This window comes from Panthera leo, chromosome A1, assembly GCF_018350215.1.
Source record: "Panthera leo isolate Ple1 chromosome A1, P.leo_Ple1_pat1.1, whole genome shotgun sequence".
NCBI lineage: Eukaryota > Metazoa > Chordata > Mammalia > Carnivora > Felidae > Panthera > Panthera leo.
The window spans coordinates 206,010,504-206,035,833 of record NC_056679.1 but is presented as its reverse complement, the minus strand read 5'-3'; the positions used below and the strand labels follow the sequence as shown (position 1 = coordinate 206,035,833).

At 40.0% G+C, this 25,330-nt stretch overlaps 1 protein-coding gene across 1 annotated transcript; it reads left to right on the top strand.

Annotated features, from left to right (window-relative positions):
* Window positions 1-2,128: 2,128 nt before the first annotated feature.
* CARD6 (caspase recruitment domain family member 6) lies at window positions 2,129-13,628 on the top strand. The gene is made up of 3 exons (XM_042951299.1): window positions 2,129-2,827; window positions 3,923-4,480; window positions 10,662-13,628. Exons 1-3 carry the CDS (start codon window positions 2,545-2,547, stop codon window positions 12,905-12,907), a joined length of 3,087 nt encoding a protein of 1,028 aa, XP_042807233.1. The 5' UTR covers window positions 2,129-2,544; the 3' UTR covers window positions 12,908-13,628.
* The last annotated feature ends 11,702 nt before the right edge of the window (window positions 13,629-25,330 follow it).

The following is a 25,330-nucleotide window of genomic DNA, read 5'->3' as shown; positions in this document are numbered from 1 at the left end:
AGTCCTTGCCTTTCTTTGCTTCTGCACTTTCTGTTTTCCCAGGCTCTTGAAGTCTGAGACTCCTAACCACTTCTGGTTTGACACTGCCCTATTAGAATGGCTCAAACAAAACTCTTCAAAATTTAAATATGCCTCGGTTTATCTTTTAACAGCCCCTTGTGATTACATTGGCCCCACCAGATAACTTCCTTAGCTCAAGATCAGCTGATTAGCAACCTTAATTACATCTGCAACCTTAATTGTCCTTTACCATGTAACCTAACATATTTATAGGTTGTGTTAATAAGGACATAGACAGGGGGGTGGGGGGGTGGCATTCTGCCTAGCACAGGTGTCCGAATAAGTGAGATTAGAAAAGGTAGGGCAGGTGGCAACCACTGAGGAACCAAAGCAGTATGACTGGCACTGTGTGAGATTCTTTTTTTTGCTCTCCCAGTTGTAGACAGGGAAAGTGAAATATTTTTCCTCTTTGATGTAAAGTAGTTGTTTTTGGTATGCTTGATTCCATGCTATCTCGGTCCTAGTCAGGTTAACCCTTAGCTCTGCAAAGCCAATTCAGAACCTCCAGGTTCCAGTCCAAATGCCATGTTTAGGTCAGGAGTAAATGAACTTCTGAAACATGATATATGCTGCTACCTAGGTATTTGCTCTATGACATGTTGCCTTTCAGCAGAGAATGATGGAGACTACGTAAACACTGCATCCATGATTCTGATACAATCCAAGGCTCTTGACCACCAGAACTTGGCACTAGCCCTCCTTTTCCCCCCACCTGTAGTAAATGAAATTACTGCTGACTTTTCTTTTTATGTTTTTTAAAAATGTTTATTTTTGAGAGAGAGAGATTGTGAGCAGGGGAGGGGCAGAGAGAAAGGGAGACACAGAATCCCAAGCCCAAGCAAGCTCTGTACTGTCAGCACAGAGCCCAACATGGGGCTCAAACTCATGAACCGTGAGATCATGACCTGAACCGAAATCAAGAGCTGTCGACGCTCAACTGACTGAGCTACCCAGGTACACATTCAACTTTTAAAAAGAGTGTTTTGCTGCGTATAATCTTTTGGGACTTAAAGTTTTCCCTTAATATATGGTTATCTTCTGGGTCGCTGAAGGTCATTCTTTTTGAATGGTGTATACTGTTAATGCAACACTAGAGTTTATGTATCCAGTATCCTGTTGATAGTTATTTAAATTGTTTTGTTTTCAGGTTCTTGTGAACTACATACCTATAAATAAAAACCACCCAGGTAGTTTTTTTTTAGAAAAATCAAAATGAAGTCTGCTAATAAAAACAAAAACTATGAAATATTAAAATAAACAGGAGTGTTTAAAGTAGAAAGTATGAATTCCTCTGTCATCATATCCTCAGAGTTAACCAGTGTTACCATTGGGCTATCTCTCTCCTGACTGTGTTCTTTTAAATCTATATCTACATATGCATATAATATATGTATGCTATGCACATTTTAATTTTTTAAACAAAAATGGAATCTTAACTTGCTGTCTTTCATAATGATATATCATGGCTATTACTAGCTGTCAATATGTATAACTCACTTCATCCTTTTTACTTATTTATGTATATATTTTTTGTTAAGTAAACTCTGTCCCCAAGTGGGGATCAGGATCATGACCCTGGGATCAAGAGTCGCATGCTTTACTAAGCCTGACAGATGCCCTGCTTTGGTCCTTGTAAGCTGTTCTTTTCTGTTTCACTGTTGATGTATCAACATTTATTCCACAAATGCCCACTTTATTTAAATCTTGGTTATTTAAAATTTTTCTGCTATTATAAATAATGCTGTCATGAAGATTCTTACACATGTATCTTTGGGCCTTTGTCTGATTATTTCCTTAAGAAATTTTCTAGAAGTGAAATTGCTGAGTTGAAAGGTATAAATTTGTATTATTTTTTACTTTTAAAGTGTTTATATATTTTGAGAGTGTGTGTGTGTGTGTAAGCAGGGGAGGAGCAGAGAGAGGGAGAGAGAGAATACCAAGCAAGCTCCGTGCCCAGCACAGAACCTGATGACATGAGGCTCAGGAACTGAGGTCATGATCTCGGCTGAGATCAAAAGTCAGACACTTAACCGACTGAGCCACCCAGGCATCCCTTAATTTGTATTTTTATCTATCAGCATTTATTTATTTATTGCTGCATATTGCCAGATTTCTCTCCAGAAAGAGTTAATCAATGCATTCTTATCACGAATAGAGCTCAGAGCAGGGAATACCTAGTCCAAACTAAATTTCAGGAGAGACTTCTCAGAGGAATTGACACTGGGGCTGAGTCAAAATGAGACCGAGTCAAGTGAGCAAAAGAGCAGATAAATAATCTATAGGGAGGCAGACCTGGCTGGGTTTAGGGCTGGGTCCACTCCCCACCCCCCACTTGTTTGTACTTGCCCTCTCCAATGCTAGATATCTTTGACCTGTTTAATCTTTGCTGAATAGAATTACTCTTTGCCATTTTTTTTAACTTGTATTTATTTACTATTGGAACGGTTTCAAAATCCATTTCCTGGTCTAGAGGACACAGGAACAATGGCTGCCAGGAGTGTTCCTTCAGAGATCATAGAAAAAGAACGAAAAAAGTTACTTGAAATCCTCCAACACGATCCTGATTCTGTCTTAGATTCGTTAACCTCTCGGGGCCTGATTTCTGAGGAAGAGTATGAGACTCTGGAGAATGTTACAGATCCCTGGAAGAAAAGTCGAAAGCTGTTAATTTTGGTACAGAAAAGGGGAGAGGTGAGCTGTCAGCATTTTCTCAAGTGTTTACTTAGTACTTTTCCAGAGTCAGCTACTGTTGGTGGCTTACAAAACGGTAAGTTGGATTTCTGTACTTTTTGGGGGGCTAAGAGTAAGAGTGACAAGGCAGATTCCCTGAAAAAAGAACATTATTGCCTTTTGTTTTCATTTGTCTTTCTACTGGAGATAATTTTCACTAGCATATGAAAAAGGGGAAAAGTGTCCAGGATTTTAAAAGCAGAGAACAATGTATTTTATTGGTTTAGGGGATTGATAAGTTTTTGTTCAAACTGTATCCAAAACTTGCAGTTTTTTAGTGCTAGTATAAACTGCTTATTATTCAATAAGTAAATTCATGGATATTTTACAACCCCAAGACCAAATGCTGCATCTTTCACTTAGTATAGCCATTTTGGACATATCAGAAAAGTGATTTTGTAGCACACCTATATGGTGGATCAGTAACTTCATTTTTTTTCTGTGATAAGAATACCTGCAGAAGCCTACCCTTCTGAAACAATTCAAATGCTAATTCTTCAATGTTTAAAGATAATTAGTGGCAGATGAGGGAGTAATTCTTCCAGAATGGATTTTTTAGTGACTCTGTACATTACTACCAGAGACAGATGTAGCTCCTTTTTCTAAAAATCTAAAAAATATTGAAGATTATTTCAAGAGGTATTAGAGAGGTAGAGGTTCAGCCAAGAAGGTTCATGTTAACAGTCTGTAATGTAGGACAAGACCCATGTGCTTAGAGAAATAGATATTATTATTTCTAGAACTTACTATTCCAAATTAGAGCTATTTGCTTCCCAATTAGAAATTATTAGGATCAGATTTCATCAGCAATGGCCCTAGGAAATCTGACTTGGTTTTGGGTCACAGTAAATCCACAAGTCAGCACACTATTCATAGGATTCAAATTTTCTGTTTCGCTCATGTACTCTTTGAGTTTGCTATGAAGAGCCAAACTTTTGAGCAAGGTAGGAATGTGATCTGATTTTTTTCCAGTGAGAGAAAGAATGACAATTGACTTGTTATTTGTCTGGGAGATGCTAGGTATTCTTATCCTCCAGTTTTGAAATAAAGAAGAGAGATGATGCTTCGAGGTCTTTTTGTTAATTTGAAAAAACAAAATACCCCCCCCCCCCAACTTTCTTGTGCTTTTCAGAATTTTTAAAACATGAGAATATAGAACCTCTTCAAGCTATCGGGATAAGCAAGAATTCAGAAGATGTTTTTTCCTCCGGAGAGAAACAGCCCGAGAATCCTGAAATCACAGTGTCCTTCAAAGAGAAAGAACACCTGGATGTGGGAATTTCTGAGTGCTTCAGGGACACGAAAACTACTTCTAAGGAAGCTGCTTGGTCCTCAAGGGAAAATGAGAAGGAATACAACACACCAAAAGGCATATTGCCACATTTAGTTGAGAACGTTAAATACGAAATTCCAGCAACCATTGAGTATTTACAGGATGGACAGAGATACGAGGAGCCAGATGATTCTTTGTACTTAGGAAAAGAGGAATATTTTGAATCTGTTGGACACTCTGAAGATGGAGAAACCTCTGTGGAAGAAGAGGATTATAATGACTCAGAGCACGGTATTTATGATGGCGAAGAGGGCGCTGCATATTCAGAGACCACACAGTTCTCTGATGAAGAACAGAGTTATGAGGATTCCGAAACTGGCATGTCATTCGCAGCGGAGGAGGAGAAAAGGATGGAAGGTATGGCCATACTATGTGGTAGTTGGGCCACAACTTATTTTTAGGTTTCCACGACACAATGGGGGAAGGGGTAAGGAAAGGCACCAGAAAAGCAGCTACTCAGAAATTCCTTATGCCTCTCTAATTTGGAATTTCCTTATGGGTGGGTTTGACAGAGAGGAAGACCTAGGCCCTACAAAATGATGGACAATATAAGCAAAAATAAATACTGACTGTCAGCTTACAGGTTTCTGCAGTCACCTCCATGGTACATATAAGTTGCTAACCACTAACTTTGCTCAAGTTAAGCCTCAAATTAAGCCTCTTAAGTCATTTTAGTGCCTTTGTGACCAGTCAGAGGGATATGGAGATTATGGGCCTAACTACTCAAGTGAAAATCAGAGAGGAGCTTATAATAATTGGATAAGATCCCAAAATATTGGTACTTGGCTTGATCCAGTCATAAATTATCATCTTGATAAGGGAAATTATATTGGTATTTTGAATTGGAATATTTCTGAATGAAAATTCAAAATGTTAGAAATGCTTCATTTGGAGAGATATTGGCTATGAAAATAAATATCACCAACTTCTGAGCAGAGAAGGGAAAGAAACATAGCTATTGTCTCACACTCAGTCCAAATCGTGGGGATCCATCATCCAGTTCTAGGTAGGAGAGGAGTAATGTCCTCCTCATCACACCTTGTATTAGTTTGCTACTGCTGCTGTAACAAAGTGCCACAAAGGAGGTAGCTTAAACAATAAACGACAGAAATGTGGCGTCTCAGTTTGGAGGCCAGAAGTCTGAAATCAAGGTTGGTTACTTCTGAAGGCTGTAAAGAAGAATCTGTTCCTAGTTTCTGGCAGTTTGTTGGACATCTTTGGCATTCTTTGGCTTGTAAAAATATCCCTCTTGTCTCCCTGGGTGCATTTCTCTAGGTCCCTAGGTCTCTAGGTTCTCTAGGGGTGCATTTCCCCTTTTTATAAAGACATTAGTCATATTGGATCAGGGCTCACCCTAATACTTCATCTTTACTAATTATATCTGCAATGACCCTATTTCCAAATAATATCACGGAGGTATTGGGGGTTAGGAATTCAACATAGGAATTTGAGGGATACATAATTTAACCTACAACACAATTCTTTTTTTTTTTTTTTCTTTTCAAATTTTTATTTAATTATAGTAAGTTAACATACAATGTAATATTGGTTTCAGGAGTAGAATTCAGTGATTCATCAGTTACATTCAGCACTCAGTGCTCATCACAACAAGTGCCCTACTAATAATATCCATCGCCCACCTAGCCCATCCCCTGCCCACTTCCCTCCATCAACACTCAATCTGTTCTCTATTGTTAAGAGTCTCTTGTGGTTTGTTTCCCTCTCTCTTTTTTATTTTTTATTTTCTCCCCTCCCATATGTTCATCTGTTTTGTTTCTTAAATTCCATATATGAGTGAAATTATATGGTATTTGTCTTTCTCCGAATGACTTATTTCGTTTAGCATAATATACTCTAGCTCCATCCGTGTCATTGCAAATTACAGTATTTCATTCTTTTTTTTTAATTAAAATATTTTAGTGTTTATTTCTTTTTGAGAGAGAGAGACAGAGACCGAGCATGAGTGGGGGAGGGGCAAAGAGGGAGAGAGGGAGACACGGAATCCAAAGCAGGCTCCAGGCTTTGAGCTGTCAGCACAGAGCACCACGTGGGGCTTAAACTCATGAACCACGAGATCATGACCTGAGTCGAAGTCGGACACTTAACCTACTGAGACACCCATATACCCCACGAGTTCATTCTTTTTAATGGCTGAGTAATATTCCATTTACAACACAATTCTTGTTCCACCCTCACTCATACCTTCCCAATCCATAGTCATTTTTAGGCCTCATTTTTTAAAAAATTTATTTATTTATTTTGAGAGAGAGACAGCATGAGCATGAGCATGAGCATGGGATGGGCAGAGAGAGGGGGAGAGAGAGAATCCCAAGCAGGCTCTGCACTGCTGGCATGGAACCTGACATGGGGCTCTATCTCACAAACTGAGATCAAGACCTGAGCCAAAATCAAAAGTCAGATGCTTAAATGACTGAGCCACCCAGGCGCCCTAGGCCTCATTCTTAATTTTTAAAATTTATTTACATATTTCACTTATCGTATAGGGTTGACTTAATTATTCACTGCATAGTATCATCATTATACTGTGAAAAGCCCCATGTCTTTTTATTCCCTTTTTCTTTATTCCCCATTCCCCTTATTCTATAGGTAACATTCTAATATTATGATGTGTTTCTTGCATGTTACTGTTTACTTTGTATGATCTTCTTTTCTATGTCAGTTATTTAGTGTAACAATAGAGCTTATCAAAATTCAGTTGCTTAAAACAATAAGTGTGTATTATTATTCATGTGTCTGTAGTTGGCTGGGCAGTTCCTCTGGTCTTTCCTGAGTTTTCTCATGTGTCTGTGGTCACCTGGCTATAGACTAGTCTGTCGTCTTCTGGCAGTCTAGTCTGGACTTATTCTCGGACTAGATGGGGCATATTCTTACAGAGAGGACACAGGAGTATGAGAGAAGGCAAGAGGGAGAGAGAGAAAGAGACAGAAGAGAAGGCTTAGATTTAGTACTCTCATGCCATCTGAATTAGTTTCCTAGGGCTCAAGAAAGCACTACACAAGGGTAGCTTAGGACAATGGGAGATTTATTGTCTCATAGTTATGGAGGCCAGAGGTCTGAAACCAAGGTGTTACCAGGGTCAAGGCTCTCTGCAGGCATTAGGGAAAGAGCTGTTCCAGTACTCTAGTTTCTGGTAGCCTCAGTTATTTCCTGGATTTAAATGCCCATTTTCTCTCTGTGTGTCTTCAAATCACTTTCCCTCTGTGCATGTCTCTGTTTTCAAATTTCCCCTTTTTGTAAGGACACCAGTCATACTTGATGGGAGCTCACCCTAATGACCTCATTTTAATTTGACCTCTGTAAAGATTTTGTTTACAAATAAGGCCACATTCTGAGGTACTGGGGACTTCAACACAATTTTTTTTTGGGGGGGAGAGCACAATTCAACCCATAACACCATCACTTTTGCCACATTCTGTTGGCCAGAGTATGTCACACAAAGACAGTTGTGACATACTCAAGAGTTGGGGAAAACAGATTCAAGAGTTGGGGAAAAATAGATACCACTTCTTACAAAGTAATATTGCAGAAATCCAAAATATATCCAGAAAGCCATTAATTGGGGCTATTTTTTGCAATTAATCTAGCACCTTTAGTAAAACATGTCAAGGAAAGTTTCAGTAATAATGTAGTTCTGACTGGCAATGTAATTCTAGTAGCTAACCAATCCAGTCTAGTTGGCTGGAGGCATGAGGCTAACTCGGTCTTTTTCTCTGTAATATTTGTTTGTCTATGCAGCTAGGAACTCAAAAAAAAAAAAATCCAAATGTATCTGATTCAAAGGGGAAACATCATTATGTTTTTTGTTATGTTAAAATTCATGACAAAAAAAAAATCACAGTGTCAAGTCTAAGTCTCAAGAAGGCTTATGGTGTTGCTTTGTGTGCTCTGCACTGTATAAGGTCAACTTGTGTATAGACTATAGCAATCAGCTCCCTTCCCTTCCAGCTTACAGTTGAGTTCATCCCGTGGCGGGAACCCATATATTTACCGTTTCCTGTGTCCTTTCTTCCTGAAGATCTAAGATTTAATGTGATGTTGTTTCCGTTTAGCCTGAAGAATTTTTATTATTATTATTTTTAAATTTCTTTTAGTGTAGGTCCATTAGTGGGAAATTCTCTTATTTTTTGCTTATTGAGAAATGTCTTTATTTTGCCTTCATTCCAGAAGGATATTTTTGCTAGATATTGAATTATAGATTGACAGGTTTTCTGCCTTCAGCACTTTATGGATGCCATTCCTGTCTTTTGGCTTCCATCGTTTCTGATGCTAAGTCTACAGTTATTTTATCATTGTTCCCTAAAAGTGTTATTTTTTTACTTAAAAAAATTTTTTTTTAGCAGTTAACTCTTATATAGTTAGATATGATTTTCTTTGTTTTTATCCCCCTTAGGATTTGCAGAATCTGTAAAAATTTTTTTAACCAAATTTGGAAAATCTTCAGCCATTATTTATCTAAATATATATTTCTGTCCCACTTGTTCCCTCCTCTCTTTCTGACACTTCAAGTACATATATGTTAAAGTTTTTATTACTCTTCCATGGGTTCTAAGGCTTTATACATTGGACTCAAATTCAAGAATCTCCTTTCAGTAGGTGGCAGCTAAAATCATTTCTTTTTGCCTTAGCTGGGGTATTTTCATAAATTTTAAGTTTACAAACAGATATTGGGTTCTAGATATTATTGCTTCTTAACTTTTTTTCTTTTTATCAATTTTTGTGCTTGTTGATTGTATCATTGTTGCTCTGTATAAGATTTGTTTACTCTGTTGTTTCTGGGTATGGTATCCAGATGAGCTCTGTAGTAGTCAGGAAAGACTAACAAGTCCTTACCTTGTCAGTACTTGGCCTGGGCTGTGTGGGTACCAGTTTTTGTGCTGAAGAAACAGAGGATTGTTGTCCAAAGGCAAAATAGGTGATAGGCAAGAGCAGGACCTAAAAGCTTTCCTGCAACCTAGCCTCTCACTGCCTCCCCTGGGAACCCTTTTTATTAGCCCCAACTCCTCCCTTACCTTCTTAGCCCAACACATATTCCACTTGAAGCAACTTTTAGACTGTCCAAGGATTTCTTAGTTATCTTTGTTAATCCTTGAAATCCATACCTTTCTCTCACTTCTGTTGTTTCTTACCAGGCTAATTTTATAGGGGATCCAAGAAGCTTATGCTCGTTTGCCAGGAGTAAATACTACCAGGAGTAAAAAAAAAGTGCTCTCTGACCTTCTTTCTCTAAGCACTATCTCTGTATTCCCAAGAAGTGGTTAGGAGGTATATTAGGAAATGGGAGATTAGGAGAAAGTAGGTACAGCACATAAATTCTGAGGAAACTTTAATGGACATAAAATCTTTCATTTCTCCAAACTGTAGCAAGAGATACATTTAAGAAAGAAATCAGGAGCACCTGGGTGGCTCAGTCAGTTAAGGGTCGAGCTTTGGCTCAGGTCATGATCTTGGGGTTTGTTGAGTTTGAGCCAGTGTCAGGCTCTGTGATGACAGCTCAGAGCCTGCAGCCTGCTTCGGATTCTGTGTCTCTCTGTCTCTCTCTCTGCCCTCCCTACTCATCCTCTGTCTGTCTCTCTCTCAAAAATAAATAAATATTAAAAAAAGAAATTAAAAACCAGAAAGAGAGAAAGAGAAAGAGAAAAAGAAAGAAAGAAAGAAAGAAAGACAGGAAGAAAGAAAGAAAGAAAGAAAGAAAGAAAGAAAGAAAGAAAGAAAGAAAAAGAAAAAAAGAAACCAGTTTCAGGGTGCCTGAGTGGCTCAGTCAGTTAAGCAGCAGACTCTTGATTTCGGCTCATGTCATGATCTCACCGTTCTTGAGTTCAAGCCCTGCATCTGGCTCTGTGCTCACAGCATGGAGCCTACTTTGAATCCTCTGTCTCCCTCTTTCTGCCCCTCCCCTGTACACACTGTCTCTGAAAAATAAACAAACATTAAAAAATATTAAAAAAAAAAATCAGTATCATCCTAGAGAATTCCTCATACACGTGTGCATATCATGGAATATTAGCAAGGTTTTTCATCATTGCATACAAACATTAGCCAAAAAATTGGAAAACCTAAATGACCATCAGTAGACAATGGTTAAATAAGTAATGGTCCATCCAAATCATGAAGTACGATGGATTAGCTAAAAATGAATTAAGTCAATCTGTGTATGAACTGACTTAGAAGAATTTGCAAAGAATACCATTAAGTGAAACGAAGTCGAAGAATCATTTGTTTAGGATAATATGATTTATGTAAAAATAAAATAGCATCCACTGAACCAAATGATATATTTCTCTGTGTTCATGCATTACCTATATACTTGCATAGAAAAAGGATGGGAAGCAAATATACGTAACATATTGGCATCTCTTAGAAGGAAAATGGAATTGGCAGACTGGCAAAAAGGAACTTTCACTATATTTGTATCATTCCATCTTCTTACAATGAAAAAGTCAATTACCTAATTTTAAAAGTCAGTGAAGGTAGCTTAGATTCTGAATGTGACATTCACTGAATATCTTTTTCCCTGCAGAAAGAAAAAAGGTATTTAAAGATGTCCTGTCATGTTTGAACATGGGTAGGAGCAGAAAGCTTCTGCCAGATGTCGTTAAACAATTCTCCTTAGATCGAGGATGTATGTGGACACCTGAGACTCCAGGAGACTTAGCCTGGAATTTCCTGATGAAAGTTCAAGCGCTGGATGTCACGGCCAGAGATACAATCCTCAGACACAAGGTTCTGGGTGAGGGTAACAAAGAGGAACTGCTGACTGGAGTAGAGAATTTGGAAATTAGAGACATACAAACCATTAATCCCTTTGATGTTCTTTGTGCATCTATGCTCTGTTCAGACAGCTCGTTGCAACGCGAGGTCATGTCAAACATGTATCAGTGCCGGTTTGCTCTTCCCCTGCTCCTGCCAGATGCAGAAAACAACAAAAGCATCTTAATGCTGGGGGCCATGAAGGGCATTGTGAAGAAGTGGTCAGCACAATCTTCAGGAGGGCCTACAGGGGATACAGAAAAGTGCCTGACTCTCATGAAGATGCCTGTCATCTCTTTTGTGCGCCTAGGATACTGTAGCTTCTCCAAGTCCAGAATCCTCAACACACTGCTTGTCTCTGACCAACTAAAATCACACAAAATCTTTCTCCATCAGGATTTTACTGGCCCGGTGTTTCCCCGGCAGATCTCTGACGGCCTGGTAGAGATAATGTGGCATTTTCCTGATAGCGATGGTCTAATGGAAAATCCTAGTGTTTTCCAAAAGCCTGTTGCTCTGGCCAACCTTCGTGGAGATCTAGAAAGTTTTTGGACACAGTTTGGTTTCTTGATGGAAGTTTCCTCAGCTGTGTTTTTTTTCACTGACTACCTAGGTAAGAAGGAGTGGGACTTGCTAATGTTTTTAGGAGAAGCTGCCGCCGAGAGATTCTACTTTGTCCTCAGTCCCCAGGCCCAGGAGAGTGAAGAGACACAGCTTTTCCAGACGACTCTGAAGTTGAAGCCATCACAGCTACTGTTTTGGAAGGGGGAGGCACCTGGGGAGAGAGGGAAGAATATTGAGGGTCTTCAAGCTGCTCTCCAGGAAGTGATGTCCTCTTCGCTCAGATGTGTGTCTGTGGAGGACATGGGCTCCCTGGCCAGGGAGTTGGGAATCCAGGTAGACCAAGACTTTGAGAACGTTCAGGGGATTCAAACTCCCCCTAGTGAAAATTTGTCTGGAACAGCTAAAGATGAGAGACAGCAAAGACCCAGTCAGTCAGAAAGCTCATGTGAAAATCCAGCTGTGATGTCTGGAGAATCTGGGGCTAGCCAGAATCTCCAGAATTTCTACCTCCTCCCAGGATTCGTGCCTCGTCTGGAAAACTGTCCTTTACCAACCAGAATTGGAGGGAACTTTAACCATGTTTCTTTGAAAGCCCCCTGGGTTACAGGCTCCCACTTTTGGTCAGAGCAGAGGTCTAAGTGGTTCCGTCCCTGGCCCTTTCAGAAAACAAGGGCCTATGGTCGAGGTAAAAGTTTTGGGTTTCGGTACTTCCAGCCCCAGAGATTTTATTCACCTGAAAGATTCACGAAATTTTCAAGAACTGCTTTGGGACATCCTATGACTAAAACAATTGGAGGACTACCAAGACCTGTGTCTCAGCATGTACACGCCTGGTCCAGGAGACCACAGACAACAGGAGCTCTTGAAAGGTCTGGGGTAGTGGTCTCCCAGGTAGGTCACTCCCACTCCCTGGGTCTGCAGCCAGCAGAAGCAGCTGGGAAGTCACAGCCTAAGCAAGGCTACACCCATAGAACACAGCCACCAAGGGCACCTGGGAAACCTATGAAAACAACATCCCATATTGAAGGTTTTTACCCTCAGGCCTTTCAACCAGCAGGAGCCACAAAAAAACCTTTAAGGCCTGCCTCTCATCAAGGAGCCAAACTGAAGACACAGGATGGGTCTTTAAATCCAGCCTTCCAAAGGTCCAATAGCAAATGTTTACCCAGCTCTCAGTTCAAACCGAGTCAGCCCAAGCCATCCCAGGTCAAACACTCTCAACCTGTGCCCTCTCAACCCAAACCCACTCAAACAAAACCCACTGAGTGCCACCCCTCCCACGCTAAACCTTCTCCACCCAAACCCACTCAGCCCAAACCATGCCCATCCCAGTCCTCCCAGTGTAAGCCTTCTCAGCCCAGGGCCACTCAACCCAAGTCATCTAAGACTAGTCCTGCACAGGCTAAGGCATACCATGCAAGAGCAGGGCCCAAGAAGGCTGGGAAACATTAAAGTGCTTACTCTAGAGACCTATGAAACGTATCCTTAACCCAGACCATTGCTCTCATGTGGTAACCTGAAGAAGAGTGGTGGTCATGGTAAGAGACCACTATTACTAGCATGACACAGAAAAAGAAAAGATATACACAACCTAAACGGTATCATTAAACATTTGTAAGAATGATTTTTTCCAACAGGAAAAATATGAAACAATTAAGAGTAGAATCGAGGAGTAAATAAATGAACTAAATCCAACCTCGAGTATTAGGTGATATATAACCTGAATCCGAGGAATGGGGCTGTTGAGACCACCCCATAAAATAAGGCTCAGGCTGCCTGATTGTTGCAACAAAAATTGCTCTAAATGTTGGCTGCTCCAGAGGTGTCTTGGTCAAAAGTTTGTGGTCAATATCAGCCACTAAGCAGATAACCTTGTTTGGGGGATGTTTTAATCAACTTACTTGTGATAATAGTTCCAATTTGCTTGGATAATATAACTCTCTCATTTGACCCTTACATATAGAAATAATGAACTAACAACCAATGATATAAATTATTTTGCATTAACTTGGGTATGATTTGACTATGTTTTATACTTAAAATGTTTGTAATAGTTAAGATAATTTGGCTTATTAGAGGATCTTATACATTGTCCTCAAGATTCCAACTTAAAATGTATACTTGAGTTTTTAATTTTAGAGTTGTGACTTTTTAAGATTAAGATAGGTTTACAAAGCTTGTAAAAAGCATTGCAATGTTTAACAGAACTTAAGATTTACAAAATTTACAATTTTAATTCATTGGATTCATTATTATCCTAAACATACAGGTAAGTTCTGCTAATTAGAAGGATAAGTAAAAGGAATGTATTAAATTTAGAATATTTAAGCAAAGTTTAATTGTAAATGACATCAAATATTATTAAAAGGTCACTTTAAAGATTCATGTTAAAATTCACTAGATGTAGAAATAAAATAATAAGATTTGTAAATTGGATTAAGACCTCTGGTTTTTGGATTTTGATTTTTGAAAAATTAATACTAATTTTTAAGTACTAAAATAACCCTGCTTGTCTTTCCTGGGTTTTTTTTTTTTTTTTCTTTTTTGCCTTCAAGGACACCAAGGGAAAAAAATCATATTGATGCATAGTTAAGAAATGATCTTTAAAAAGGAATAATTAATCTCTGAGAACATTCTCATACTATAATAGGTATCCTTCATTTGTGCCTGTTTTAAGCAATTAATATTGAGTATTTAGAGGGTGCTAAATCTAAGGTTATTGAAAGGATGAAGAAAGAAGGGACTATGCATGTAGATTTTTCTATTTGTCTTTTCAAGAGAAAAAGCGTAACTATCATAACTACAAAATCTTTGATGTTAAAGTGGAGCTTCTCAATGAAAATAATCTTTTTGTTGTTTAAACTTTTGAAATGAGCAATATTAGTGATGTTTTAAAAATGTTTTTCTGAACATTTCTTCAAGATTAGTTATTGGAGGAGAGAACTTGTTGGGCTCTTTGTTACCAACAGATTCTGTGTCAGTTTGGGTCATGGCAATACATATGTGGTTCATTCAAATCGGACACCTTTAGGAGAGTTTAATAATGGGACTATTTATAAAGGGCTGGACAAGAGGTATAAACAGTGTAAAAGAGAGGGCAGCACACTGGATGTGAGTGCGAGGCACGTTGTCACCCCAAGATCTGAAGGGAGAGAGGGGGGCAGTGCTTTCTCCAGTCAGAAGAGCTGTGTAGGGAAGGGTCTTGGGTCTGGCTGGTTGAGGGGGACAGCAGGCTACAGTGACCCACAGGGAGTGATTCCGGGGAATAAATATTTACTCCACACCCGATCTGATGGTGCATCCCCTTGGCCAAAGCCAACCAGAAACCAGGAAACAAGGAACCCACTTAGGCAGTTCATGTTGATCAGTCTTAGGGTTCAGAGCAGGGTGGAGAGTGAACTTGGAGGGGCAAACAGATGGCACTTAACAGATTTCTCCCTTTCCATTTCATTCTTCCTTCCTTTTCTCTTTTCTCCCTTCTTCTCTTGCACTTATTTATTGAGCATATATTATGTGTAAAGCATTGGAGCAGGAACTGAGGAGACATGGAAAGAGAATGAGAAATCCTACTATAGTTGTGAGACCCTATAAGTCTGTTTCCTCTTTATTATAAAACTATAAGCTCATTGGGGTGCCTGGGCGGCTCAGTCAGTTGAGCGTCCGACTCCTGATTTCAGCTCAAGTCATGATCCCAGGGGTTGTGGGATCGAGCCCCTCATCGGACTCTGTGCTGAGCATGGAACCTACTTAAGAGTATCTCCCTCTTGGGAAATACATATCAAAACCACAATGAGATACCACCTCTCACCTGTCAGAATGGCTAAAATTAACCACTCAAGAAACTACAGATGTTGGTGAGGACGCAGAGAAAGTGGAACTCTTTTGCACTGCTGGTGGGAATGCAAACTGATGCAGCTACTCTGGAAAACAGTATGGAATTTCCTCACAAAATTAAAAATAGAGCAACCCTAGGAGCCAGCAATTGTACTACTAGGTATTTATCCAACGGATACAAAAATGCTGATTCAAAGAGGCATATGCCCCCCCCCCCCAATGTTTATAGCAGCACTATCAACAATAGCCAAATTATGGAAAGAGCCCAAATGCCCATCGACTGACAAATGGATAAAGAAGATGTAGTATATATACACAATGGAATATTACTCGGAGATCAAAAAGAATGAAATCTTGCCATTTGCAACAACGTGGATGGAACTGGAGGGTATTATGCTAAGTGAAATAAGTCAGAGAAAGATACCATATGATTTCACTCATGAGGAATTTAAGAAACAAAACAGATGAACATAGGGGAAGGAAAGGAAAATAAGATAAAAACAGAGTGGAAGGCAAACCATAAGAGACTCTTAAATACAGAGAACAAACTGAGGGTTGCTGGAGAGGAGGTGGGTGGGGGGATGGGCTAAAGGGTGATGGGCACTTGGGAGCACACTTGTTGTGATGAGCACTGGACATTATATGTAAGTGATGAATCACTAAATTCTACTCCTGAAACCATTATTACACTATATGTTAACTAACTTGGATTTAAATAAAAAGAAAAAAAAAGATTCTCTCTCCCTCTGCCCCTCTCCCCCTCTCACCCTTGTGCTCTGTCTCTAAAATAAATAAAATGAAAAAAAAACCCACAAAAAACCTATAAGCTAATTATATATAGTTTTGAAAATGCAAAAATAGACAAAGGAATATAAAAATAGTCTGCAGTCTCTTAACTCAGAGGGTAATGTAGCCCTCTCACTAATAAGATTTTCATAAATTTTTTCTATTTGTGTATATTTATAGACAGCACTCAGTTACATATTCAAGTCTATGCTATGGTTGAATGTGGCAAAATCAAATAAGGGAATAGTCTAGTTTGTTTTGGGACAGGCAGTATAAATATGGTCTGTTTTGGGACAGGCAGTATAAATAGTATAAAATATTGGTTTTCCAGACTTAAGAAAGTCTGAATTCAGGACATGAACTATAGTTAAAGGGCATCTTTGTATAATGCACAAGTTCAAGTGTTATAAGTCAAATGTGCAAAAATTAAGAACCACTTGTTTATATGTGTGTCATTTACTAAATTGAGAGCATTCAATTTGTACTTGGCTTTTTTTGTTGTTGCTGTTAGCAGATTGAAGAGTCTACCCAATGACGCCTCTTTCAACACCTGAAAATCCTTTCTTAAACACCTTAAGTCAATTTATATTTTTTACAAGAAAACCAATAAAGATTACCTTTTTTAAAAACATTGAAAAAGTGTGTTCTTTGTTGAGATGCCGGAAAGGAGTATATTCCAATGTCATACAAAGTCTGGCCATAGGGACAAAGCTGCCTCATAAATCACACTAGCCTCATAAATCTATGTTTTACCTACATGCATGGTGACCTTCTGCATTTCTTTATGTCTTAGAATTTTTTATAGTCTCCTTCTTGGTAAGGTATAGCTCCCTTTCTGATGTTTGCTATATAGGGTCCATGTAAGCAAAGTGTCTGTTGGGGAAGATAAACATGACACTGACTGCCAAGGATTTAGAAATTTGATTTAATGGGTGCTTCTAAGTGGTAATTGCTTAAGGGTAGTTCTTAGTGTTTGTTAGGGTAAAGCCTAAGTAAGCTGTGATAGCAAAGGCAAGGCAAAAAATATAGTGGCTTAAATTATATGGGAGCTAATTTTTCCTTCGTGTATATAACAATACAGTCTGTCTAAGCTGATGGAGCAGCTCTTCTCCACAGGGCTCATCAAGAACTAAGTTCCTACCACCTCGTTACTCCATTTCTTTGGACATTGTCCTTTTCTGTACGATTGAAGTCACTCTTGTTACCTTGATGCAATTCACAGAATGTGAGAAAAGCCATATTCCAGAGAGTAGCCTGACTTAAGTTAGGGATGATTTGAAATTGTGCAGTGTCTTTCAATCACATTCCATTGGCCCACACTTGGTCATATGGCCACATGTAGCTGGAAAGGAGGCTGGGAAATGCAGTCACCGGGTGGGTGGCCATGCATCCAGGAAGAAGAGAAGAAGCAGCACTTTGCCTAAATATCATAGAATATCAAGAACATCAGAGGCCCAGGGGCACCTGGGTGGCTCCACCGGCAGAGTATCTGATTTCAGCCTAGGTCACGATCTCGCTGTTCCCAAGTTCGAGCCCTGTGTTGGGCTCTGTGCTGACAGCTCAGAGCCTGGAGCCTACTTCAGATTCTGTGTCTCCCTCTTTCTCTCTGCCCCTCCCCCACTCATGGTCTGTTTCTCTCTCTCTCAAAAATAAATAAAAACCTTAAAAACTTTTAAATAAAATAAGGTTGCTACTGTGATCCGGGTATTGTCTGCTCCTGATCCTAAATTATACACAAGGGCCATAATGTTTTCTATTATTCTATAATAGAAATACAAACTAGACTATTCCCTTATCCCAGGTATTAGCATTCTTCACACTCTTTTGGCAAGTTTCCTTAAATTCAGAAGTAGTGATTGTATAACATGAGCATGCATAACAATCACCCAACCTGGTTGTTAAAATTGTGTATTACAGGGGCGCCTGGGTGGCTCAGCCGGTTACGCGTCCGACTTCGGCTCAGGTCATGATCTCTCGATCCGTGAGTTTGAGCCCTGCGTCAGGCTCTGTGCTGACAGCTCAGAGCCTGGAGCCTGTTTCAGATTGTGTGTCTCCCTCTCTCTCTGGCCTTCCGCCACTCATGCTCTGTCTCTCTCTGTCTCAAAAAAAAAAAAAAAATAAACGTTAAGATAATAATAATAAAATTGTGTATTACAGATTGGCTCAGTAAGTCTGGGGTAAGCCTGAGGAATGGCCTTTTAACAGGGACTCCCACTGAGGCAGAAGATCCTGGGGCCACATTCTGAAAAACCCAGAGAGGGCCCAGGCTGCAAACCTGTTTTCAGGTGCTCAGAGAAAGAAATTTTGATCTGGACCAGGAATCCGGTCTGGGGTAATTTCCCTTCATTTATAATTCTCATTAAATTCGTTGTTCATCTCCTGCTGGAAAATTGTGCACTTAAGAGCTGTTGGAAGGAGGTGATAATGAGGTAAAAAGTTTTAGCCATTTAAGATCAGGACTGTTCTGTTCTACCTATAGGTTTCTATATCTAACACTTCACATTTTGTCTGCAAGTTTTGTACCTGATTAAATTTAAAAATGTCCCTTTTACTTTTCAAAATGTGCTTCTTTCTCTTTGCTGCATGGCTAAGATATGACTTTTTTTCGCATCGAGCCTTGGTCCTTTCTTCCTCTTGCCCAATGTCACCAGTATAGATCATATTATTCTTTCACTAATGGCAAAATGACTTTGCTAGGGATTAATGCAGATGATTTTGGGCTTGGGTCTTGATTTGACACTCCCATGTCTCTAGGCCTCACAAACTAGATAAACTTCTCTGGGATGGCAAAAGCAGAGAGAAAGGAGAATAGTCAAGATACTGAGATGTTGTATGTGTGTCCCCCAGACTGGTCCTTGCTCCCTACCCCCAGTTCTTGGCAAATTCCCCACTCCCACCTCTGGGCCCCGCCGGATGAGCAAAACAACCCAAAGAGAGATTTGAATACTGTGTACCTTTAATGTCTGTCCCACTTTTCACGACTGGATTGGGTTAAGGGATGAGGTAAGAGAGGAGGAAAAACTATTAATAAAAAAGCATATTAATTAGTACTTCAAATCCCATCCCAACAGGAACAGAGAGCCAGGAGGAGGACCGGATGGAGGAGAGCCAAGAGGGGTGTGGTTTAAACCCTGTGTGGGGTGTGTTTCCAGAGGACAGCACTGTCTGTCTTGGGCATTTTATCAAATCGGGGCCAATTTCCTTGCTTTTAGACTGGACCTACTTTGGATGCTTTTAAGAAGATCAGGAATGAGATGAAAGTTTCAGAAGCTAAGAGGAAGACCTGTCAAAGATTATTCTGCTATCCCAATTATACTGAAAACTACCCAAAGAACTGCCCATATAGTTTCGGTCCTGGGCAGCCATGGGGTGTGCTGCTCGGTTCTTCGCTCACCGCGGATCCACCTGTGCTGCCTGAGGGTCCACTGCAGGATTCCCCAAAGCACACGCGGGCCGGCTGCTCTCAGCCAGTGACTCTGCAGGGCAGGCGAGCTAGAGCCGGGCGGGTCCTCCCCACGCGGGGGCGCTCCAGCGGGCCACCTCTGTCCACTCTGGGCTCTGAGACTTTCTCTGAGCTGCACCGTGGTCTGATGCTCTCCCCCAACCCTGCCCCAACTGCTGCCCCCAACCAAGTCCTGCTCCCTCGTTTTGCCTTCCAGATGTCAGACTTGCAGGGTGGTGGGACACCCTTCTTGCCCACTCCTGCTCTTATCTCCCTTTTGCTTCGCAGGCTTTCCCTGTGCTTGAATGCTATCTTAGCCTATGCTTCGTGAAGGACTTGAACTGCCGCAAGTTCTTTGTGAAAAATGTTTCTTCTTTTTTACAAGTGTCTGTTTGGTCGTGGGCTCACCTATTCCCCCCCCCCCCCCCCTCAACTCTTGTATGAGAAAGCAGACCTGTTGAATTTTGTCCCTAGTGTTGAGAGCTTACTTCAGAGAGGGGAAAAAATGCTTTGACTCTTTTTAATTATCTTTTTTAGGTTGGACATACTGATTTTGAACACAGAATTTTTTGCAAGAGCTTTGAAAAAGCTTAAAGATAACCTAAAATCATTCACAATTTGCTATTCTCTTTTGTAGCTCACAAGAAAGAAGAAAAACAGCATAGTAATATGATGAGTGCCAGCATGTTGCTTCAGGTCTGTGGGATCTCTTCCAGTGGTGGCTAATAGTGTTAGATACCTCAGCAAGACCAAGTAAGGTAAGAACTGAGACATGTGCCCTTGCCTTGTGTGCTCGGTGTCAGTTCCGTTTTAGGGAGATAAAGGCACAGAAGCCAGGCTGAACAGGGTCAAGGTGTTAATGGGAAGTGAGGAAGTGGGCCCTTCAGGAAATTTGATTGAGAAGCAAAGTGCTTTACTTATTTGGCCAAGAAGAGCCTTTCTTCTTCTCATCCTCTTCCCTCCTTCTCCCCCTTCCTTCTTCCCATACTTTCCTTTTTTTTTTTCTTTCCCCCTTATTTTCTTCTGATCCATCTTCCTTTTTGTTTTGTTTTGTTTGCATCCAAGTTAACATAGTATTGGTAAAGATTTCAGACACTGTTGGAAATATATGATGTTGGAAGTTCCTTGTAATGCCACCCTCTGGAAAGCAGGAGTTCTCAATTCTGGTTGCATATTAGAATCATCCAGGGAGATTTTTTTTTAAAGTTTATTTATTTATTTTGCGAGAGCAGGTGAGGGCAGGGGAGGGGCAGAGAGAGGGAGAGACAGAAGCCCAAGCACGAGGCGTTCAAACTCACACACCGTGAGATCATGACCTGACTGAGATCAAAGAGTCGGAGCTTAACCAGCTGAGCCCCCCAGGGGCCTCTAGGGAGACTTATTTTTAAAGCCTGATGCCAAGCCCACAGCCCATGTCAAAGACATGGCACCCAGGTATGAACATTCTTTAAGGCTTTCTAGGTGACTCCAGTATACAGTCAAGGTTGAGAACCACTGCTCCAGGACTTTGCTACTCAAAGTGTGGTCTGTGGACCAGTGGCACAAGCATCAGCATTCAACAGAATCTCAGCTCTGCACTCCCTCTCTACCTGCTGAATCATAACCTGCATTTCAACAAGATCCCCTGATTTTCATATGCATAATAAAAACAGAGAAGCACGTTCTATAGAAAAATCATTAAAAGCAATAAGGAAGACTTTTTTTTTTAAAAGGTGGAATACACTCATGCTTGTAGACTGAGAGGAAAAGCCTATAAAGGAGAAAGAATACAAAGTATAAAACAGAATGTCATAATTGGTAGGGCAATGTCCCAGAAGTGGTGGGAGGGATAGAACTAACAGCCTGTTGGGAAAAATGGACTTTGAAGAGGAAAGGGAATTTGTTTCCTCATGACATTGGAAGGAAAGAGAATGAATGATAGACTTACAAGCAGATTTGAAGGCAGGGCAGTAGCCTCCTGATGGCCTTTGTTTTCTGCTTCTTACAGGGAAGTAGGAGAGGTCATTTGCTAACAATGAATGAGGTATTGAACACTCACTCACCGTGTTTTGCAAGCCAAAATCATATGTAATCTTTCCAATAGCGCTATGATGATTCTGTTATACACATGGGAATATTGATGCTCAGTCTCTAAACATCTGTTCTGAGGTTCCTTCTATATGTCTTCACTCCTTCGGTGACATCACTCAGTGCCCCTGTAAATGTTATCCACATGACTCTGAATCCCAGATCTACATTTCCGGGCCTGATCTGTGCCATGAACACCACCAAGTTGCAGACTTGACAATTCCATAATGTTGCCTGATAGGAATCTCAAACTGGGCAAAGAGAACTCTTCCCAAAGCTGTACCCCGCCCTCGACCCCACTCATCATAATAAAGCTAAAATTCCAGGACTTCTGGAAGTGCTTCTGTTGCACCCATCCCCAAGTCACCAAGAAGTCTGGTCAATTTGATCTCCATAGTATTCTGAGTCCCCACACTTGAGTAACATCTCCACTACCGTCAGGCCAGCCTAAGCCACTGTCACCTCCTACACAGACCAACCACCCTCTCTGCCTCTGCCATTGCCTCCCTGTAACCTGTTCTGTGCATTTCAGCCAGAGTGAGGTGTGTGCATGTACATGGCCATTTAAAAATCATACCCACAAAGGATACCTGGGTGGCTCAGTCAGTTAAGCATCCGACTTTGGCTTAGGTCATGATCTCACAGTCTGTGGGTTCTAGTCTTGCATCAGGCTCTTTGCTGACAGCTCAGATCCTGGTGCCTGCTTTGGATTCTTTGTCCCTCTTTCTCTCTGCTCCTTTCTCACTCACGCTCTGTCTCTCTCTCAAAAATAAACATTAAACATTTTTTAATAAAAATAAATAAGTAAAATCATACCCACAAACAGGGTAGTATAACCACCCCATCACAACTGCTCCAAAAGTGGTCAATAATTTGTGAATCTTGTTTTATCTATGCTCACACCTTCACATTAAAAAAAAAAAGTATTTAAAAGCAAACCCAAGATAGCCATATCATTTCAACCATAAATATTTCAGCAGGTATCTCTAATGGAGAAGGATTTTTAAAAGTACTGTAGCCAGAGGCTCAGTAGTTGAGCTGGGTGACTCAGTCAGTTGAGCATCCCACTTCAGCTCAGGTCATGATCTTGAGGTCTGTGAGCTGTGCTGACAGTTCAGAGCCTGGAGCCTGCTTCTGATTCTGTGTCTCCCTCTCTCTCTGCCCTTCCCCCACTCATGCTCTGTCTCTCTCTCTCTCTTTCAAAAATAAATAAATATAAAAAAAAATTATAAAGTACTGTAACCAGAGTGCTCACTCATTTGTAGTGCTCTATAAATGCACACATTTATATATTGCAGCTAATCCTTCACAATTGTTTTGTGAGGTGGGCATTGCTAGATGACTTTACCTACAAGAAATTTTTTTTTTTTAAATTTTAGAGAGACACAGAGAGAGCATGAGCAAGGGAGAGGGGCAGAGGGAGAGAGAGAGAGAGAGAGAGAGAACAAGAATCTTAAGCAGGCTCTGTACTCAGTGTGGAGCCTGACACAAGGCTCGATCCCATGACTCTGGGATCATGACCTGAGCCGAAATCAATAGTCAGATGTTCAACCAACTGAGCCACCCAGATGCCCGAAAAATGTAGAGAGTAAGGCACTTGCCCAAAGGGCCGAAATTTAAAGCAGGAGTCCTCAAATTCCCTGTTGGGTACCCTTCCCACCTGGTCACTCTTCCTCTTTCCTATGTGTGAAGGCTCCTGTGCTCATTTCTTAGTGGCTTGAAACTCGTGATCTTGCATCATTTTAAGAAAAGAGAATATAAAAATGGGAACAATCTATATATTTTCAGATTTTCCTACTAAAATTTTTCTTTAAAATTTAGGAAAAACATCATTCTACTGCCATCTTCTGGACCTTTTGAAAGCTAACACATCAACAACAATACAGAGAATTTTTTTTTTTAATAACTTTTTTTTTTTTTTTATTCATTTTTGAGACAGAGAGAGACAGAGCATGAATGGGGGAGGGTCAGAGAGAGGGAGACACAGAATCCGAAACAGGCTCCGGGCAACAATACAGAGAATTTAAAACCAGGTCTGTCCAGCTCTTTCCAATCTAGGGCTGACATATTAAACTTTGTATAATTAAAATTATTTCTTTAGTTAATTGAAAAAATTCTTTAACAGTTTAATACATATCAAATGTGGAGGCTAAAATTACATATATTCAGAGATCAGTTATTTATTTTTTATAGAGGGGATGGAAACAAAGATACATACTTAAAATTTACAAGTAATTCAGCAGCCACCTTTTGGCCATTAATTTCACCCTCTTCCAATGATAGTTTTTAAGATTATGTTAATAGAGGTGGTAGGTAAAAAGGCTTTTCCACTGTTGGTGGGAGTATAAATTATTGCAGACCTCTGGGAAAGCCATTTGACTACATATATTAGAAATAAAATTAAACACGTGTAACTTTTGGCCCAGTAAATTTACTTTATGAAATCGTCCTACATATATTCTTGTTGATGTGTGCAAAGATATATATGTAAAGAATGTACAATCTCACATTGTCTATAAAGGACTAGAAAAACCTAGAATACTTAAAGAAATATGATATTATACCTATGCAATGTGATTTTATGAAGTTGGTTGACAATAATGTTGCAGTTATGCTGGTAATAATAACTGATATTAAAAGAGGTTTTATTTATTTATTTTTTTAAAGTTTATTGATTTATTTTGAGAGTTAGGGGGAGGGGGAGAATTCCAAGCAAGCTCTGCCCTGTCAGTGCAGAGCCTGATGTAGGGCTTGAACTCACAAACTGTGAGATCATGATCTGAGCTGACATATTAAACTTTGTATAATTAAAATTATTTCTTGGGGCACCTGGGTGGCTCAGTCGGTTAAGCGTCCAACTTCGGCTCAGGTCACGATCTCGCGGTCCGTGGGTTCGAGCCCCGCGACGGGCTCTGGGCTGATGGCTCAGAGCCTGGAGCCTGCTTCGGATTCTGTGTCTCCCTCTCTCTCTGCCCCTCCCCCGTTCATGCTCTGTCTCTCTCTGTCTCAAAAATAAATAAAAAACGTTAAAAAAAAATTTAAAAAAATTATTTCTTTAGTTAATTGAAAAAATTCAATTAGTCTAATAATTGAATACATAATCTAATACAGATGCTTAACTGTCTGAGCCCCAGGTGCCCCAAAAGAAGTTTTTAAAAAATATCTTGGCCCAGAGCTGGAAGACACTACATAAAATAAGTACTCTTTTACAATTTTCTTTTGGGGGAGAGAGAGAGAGAGAGAGAGAGAGGCACGGAGAGAGGGAGACACAGAATCTCAAGCAGGCTCCAGGCTCTGAGCTGTCAGCACAGAGCCCCACACAGAGTTCAAACTCACAAACCGTGAGACCATGACCTGAGCTGAAGTTAGAGGCTTAACCGACTGAGCCAGCCAGCCATCCCTCTTTTCCAATTTTCTACTAGCAGATATTTATGTAGCAAAATCTACATTTGGATTTCTGCCGCTAGAAGAATGATACACTCAGAGTTTTAAGAATGGAACATGAGGCAATAAAGTATAATCTTTGCTTCATAATCTAATACAATAAATAAGATAAAAATAATTTGAGTGTAAGTTATATTGTGTGGTTTCTATTGAGGAAAAATTTAAACTAACACGAAGAAAACCGTGGTGCCCTGTGAAATCCATACCATGAGGCTAACTTTATAGTGCAATGTCTTTTTGCTTACTCTCTATTTAATAATAAAATATTAAATAGTTTAGTAATAATGACTGATATTTATCAA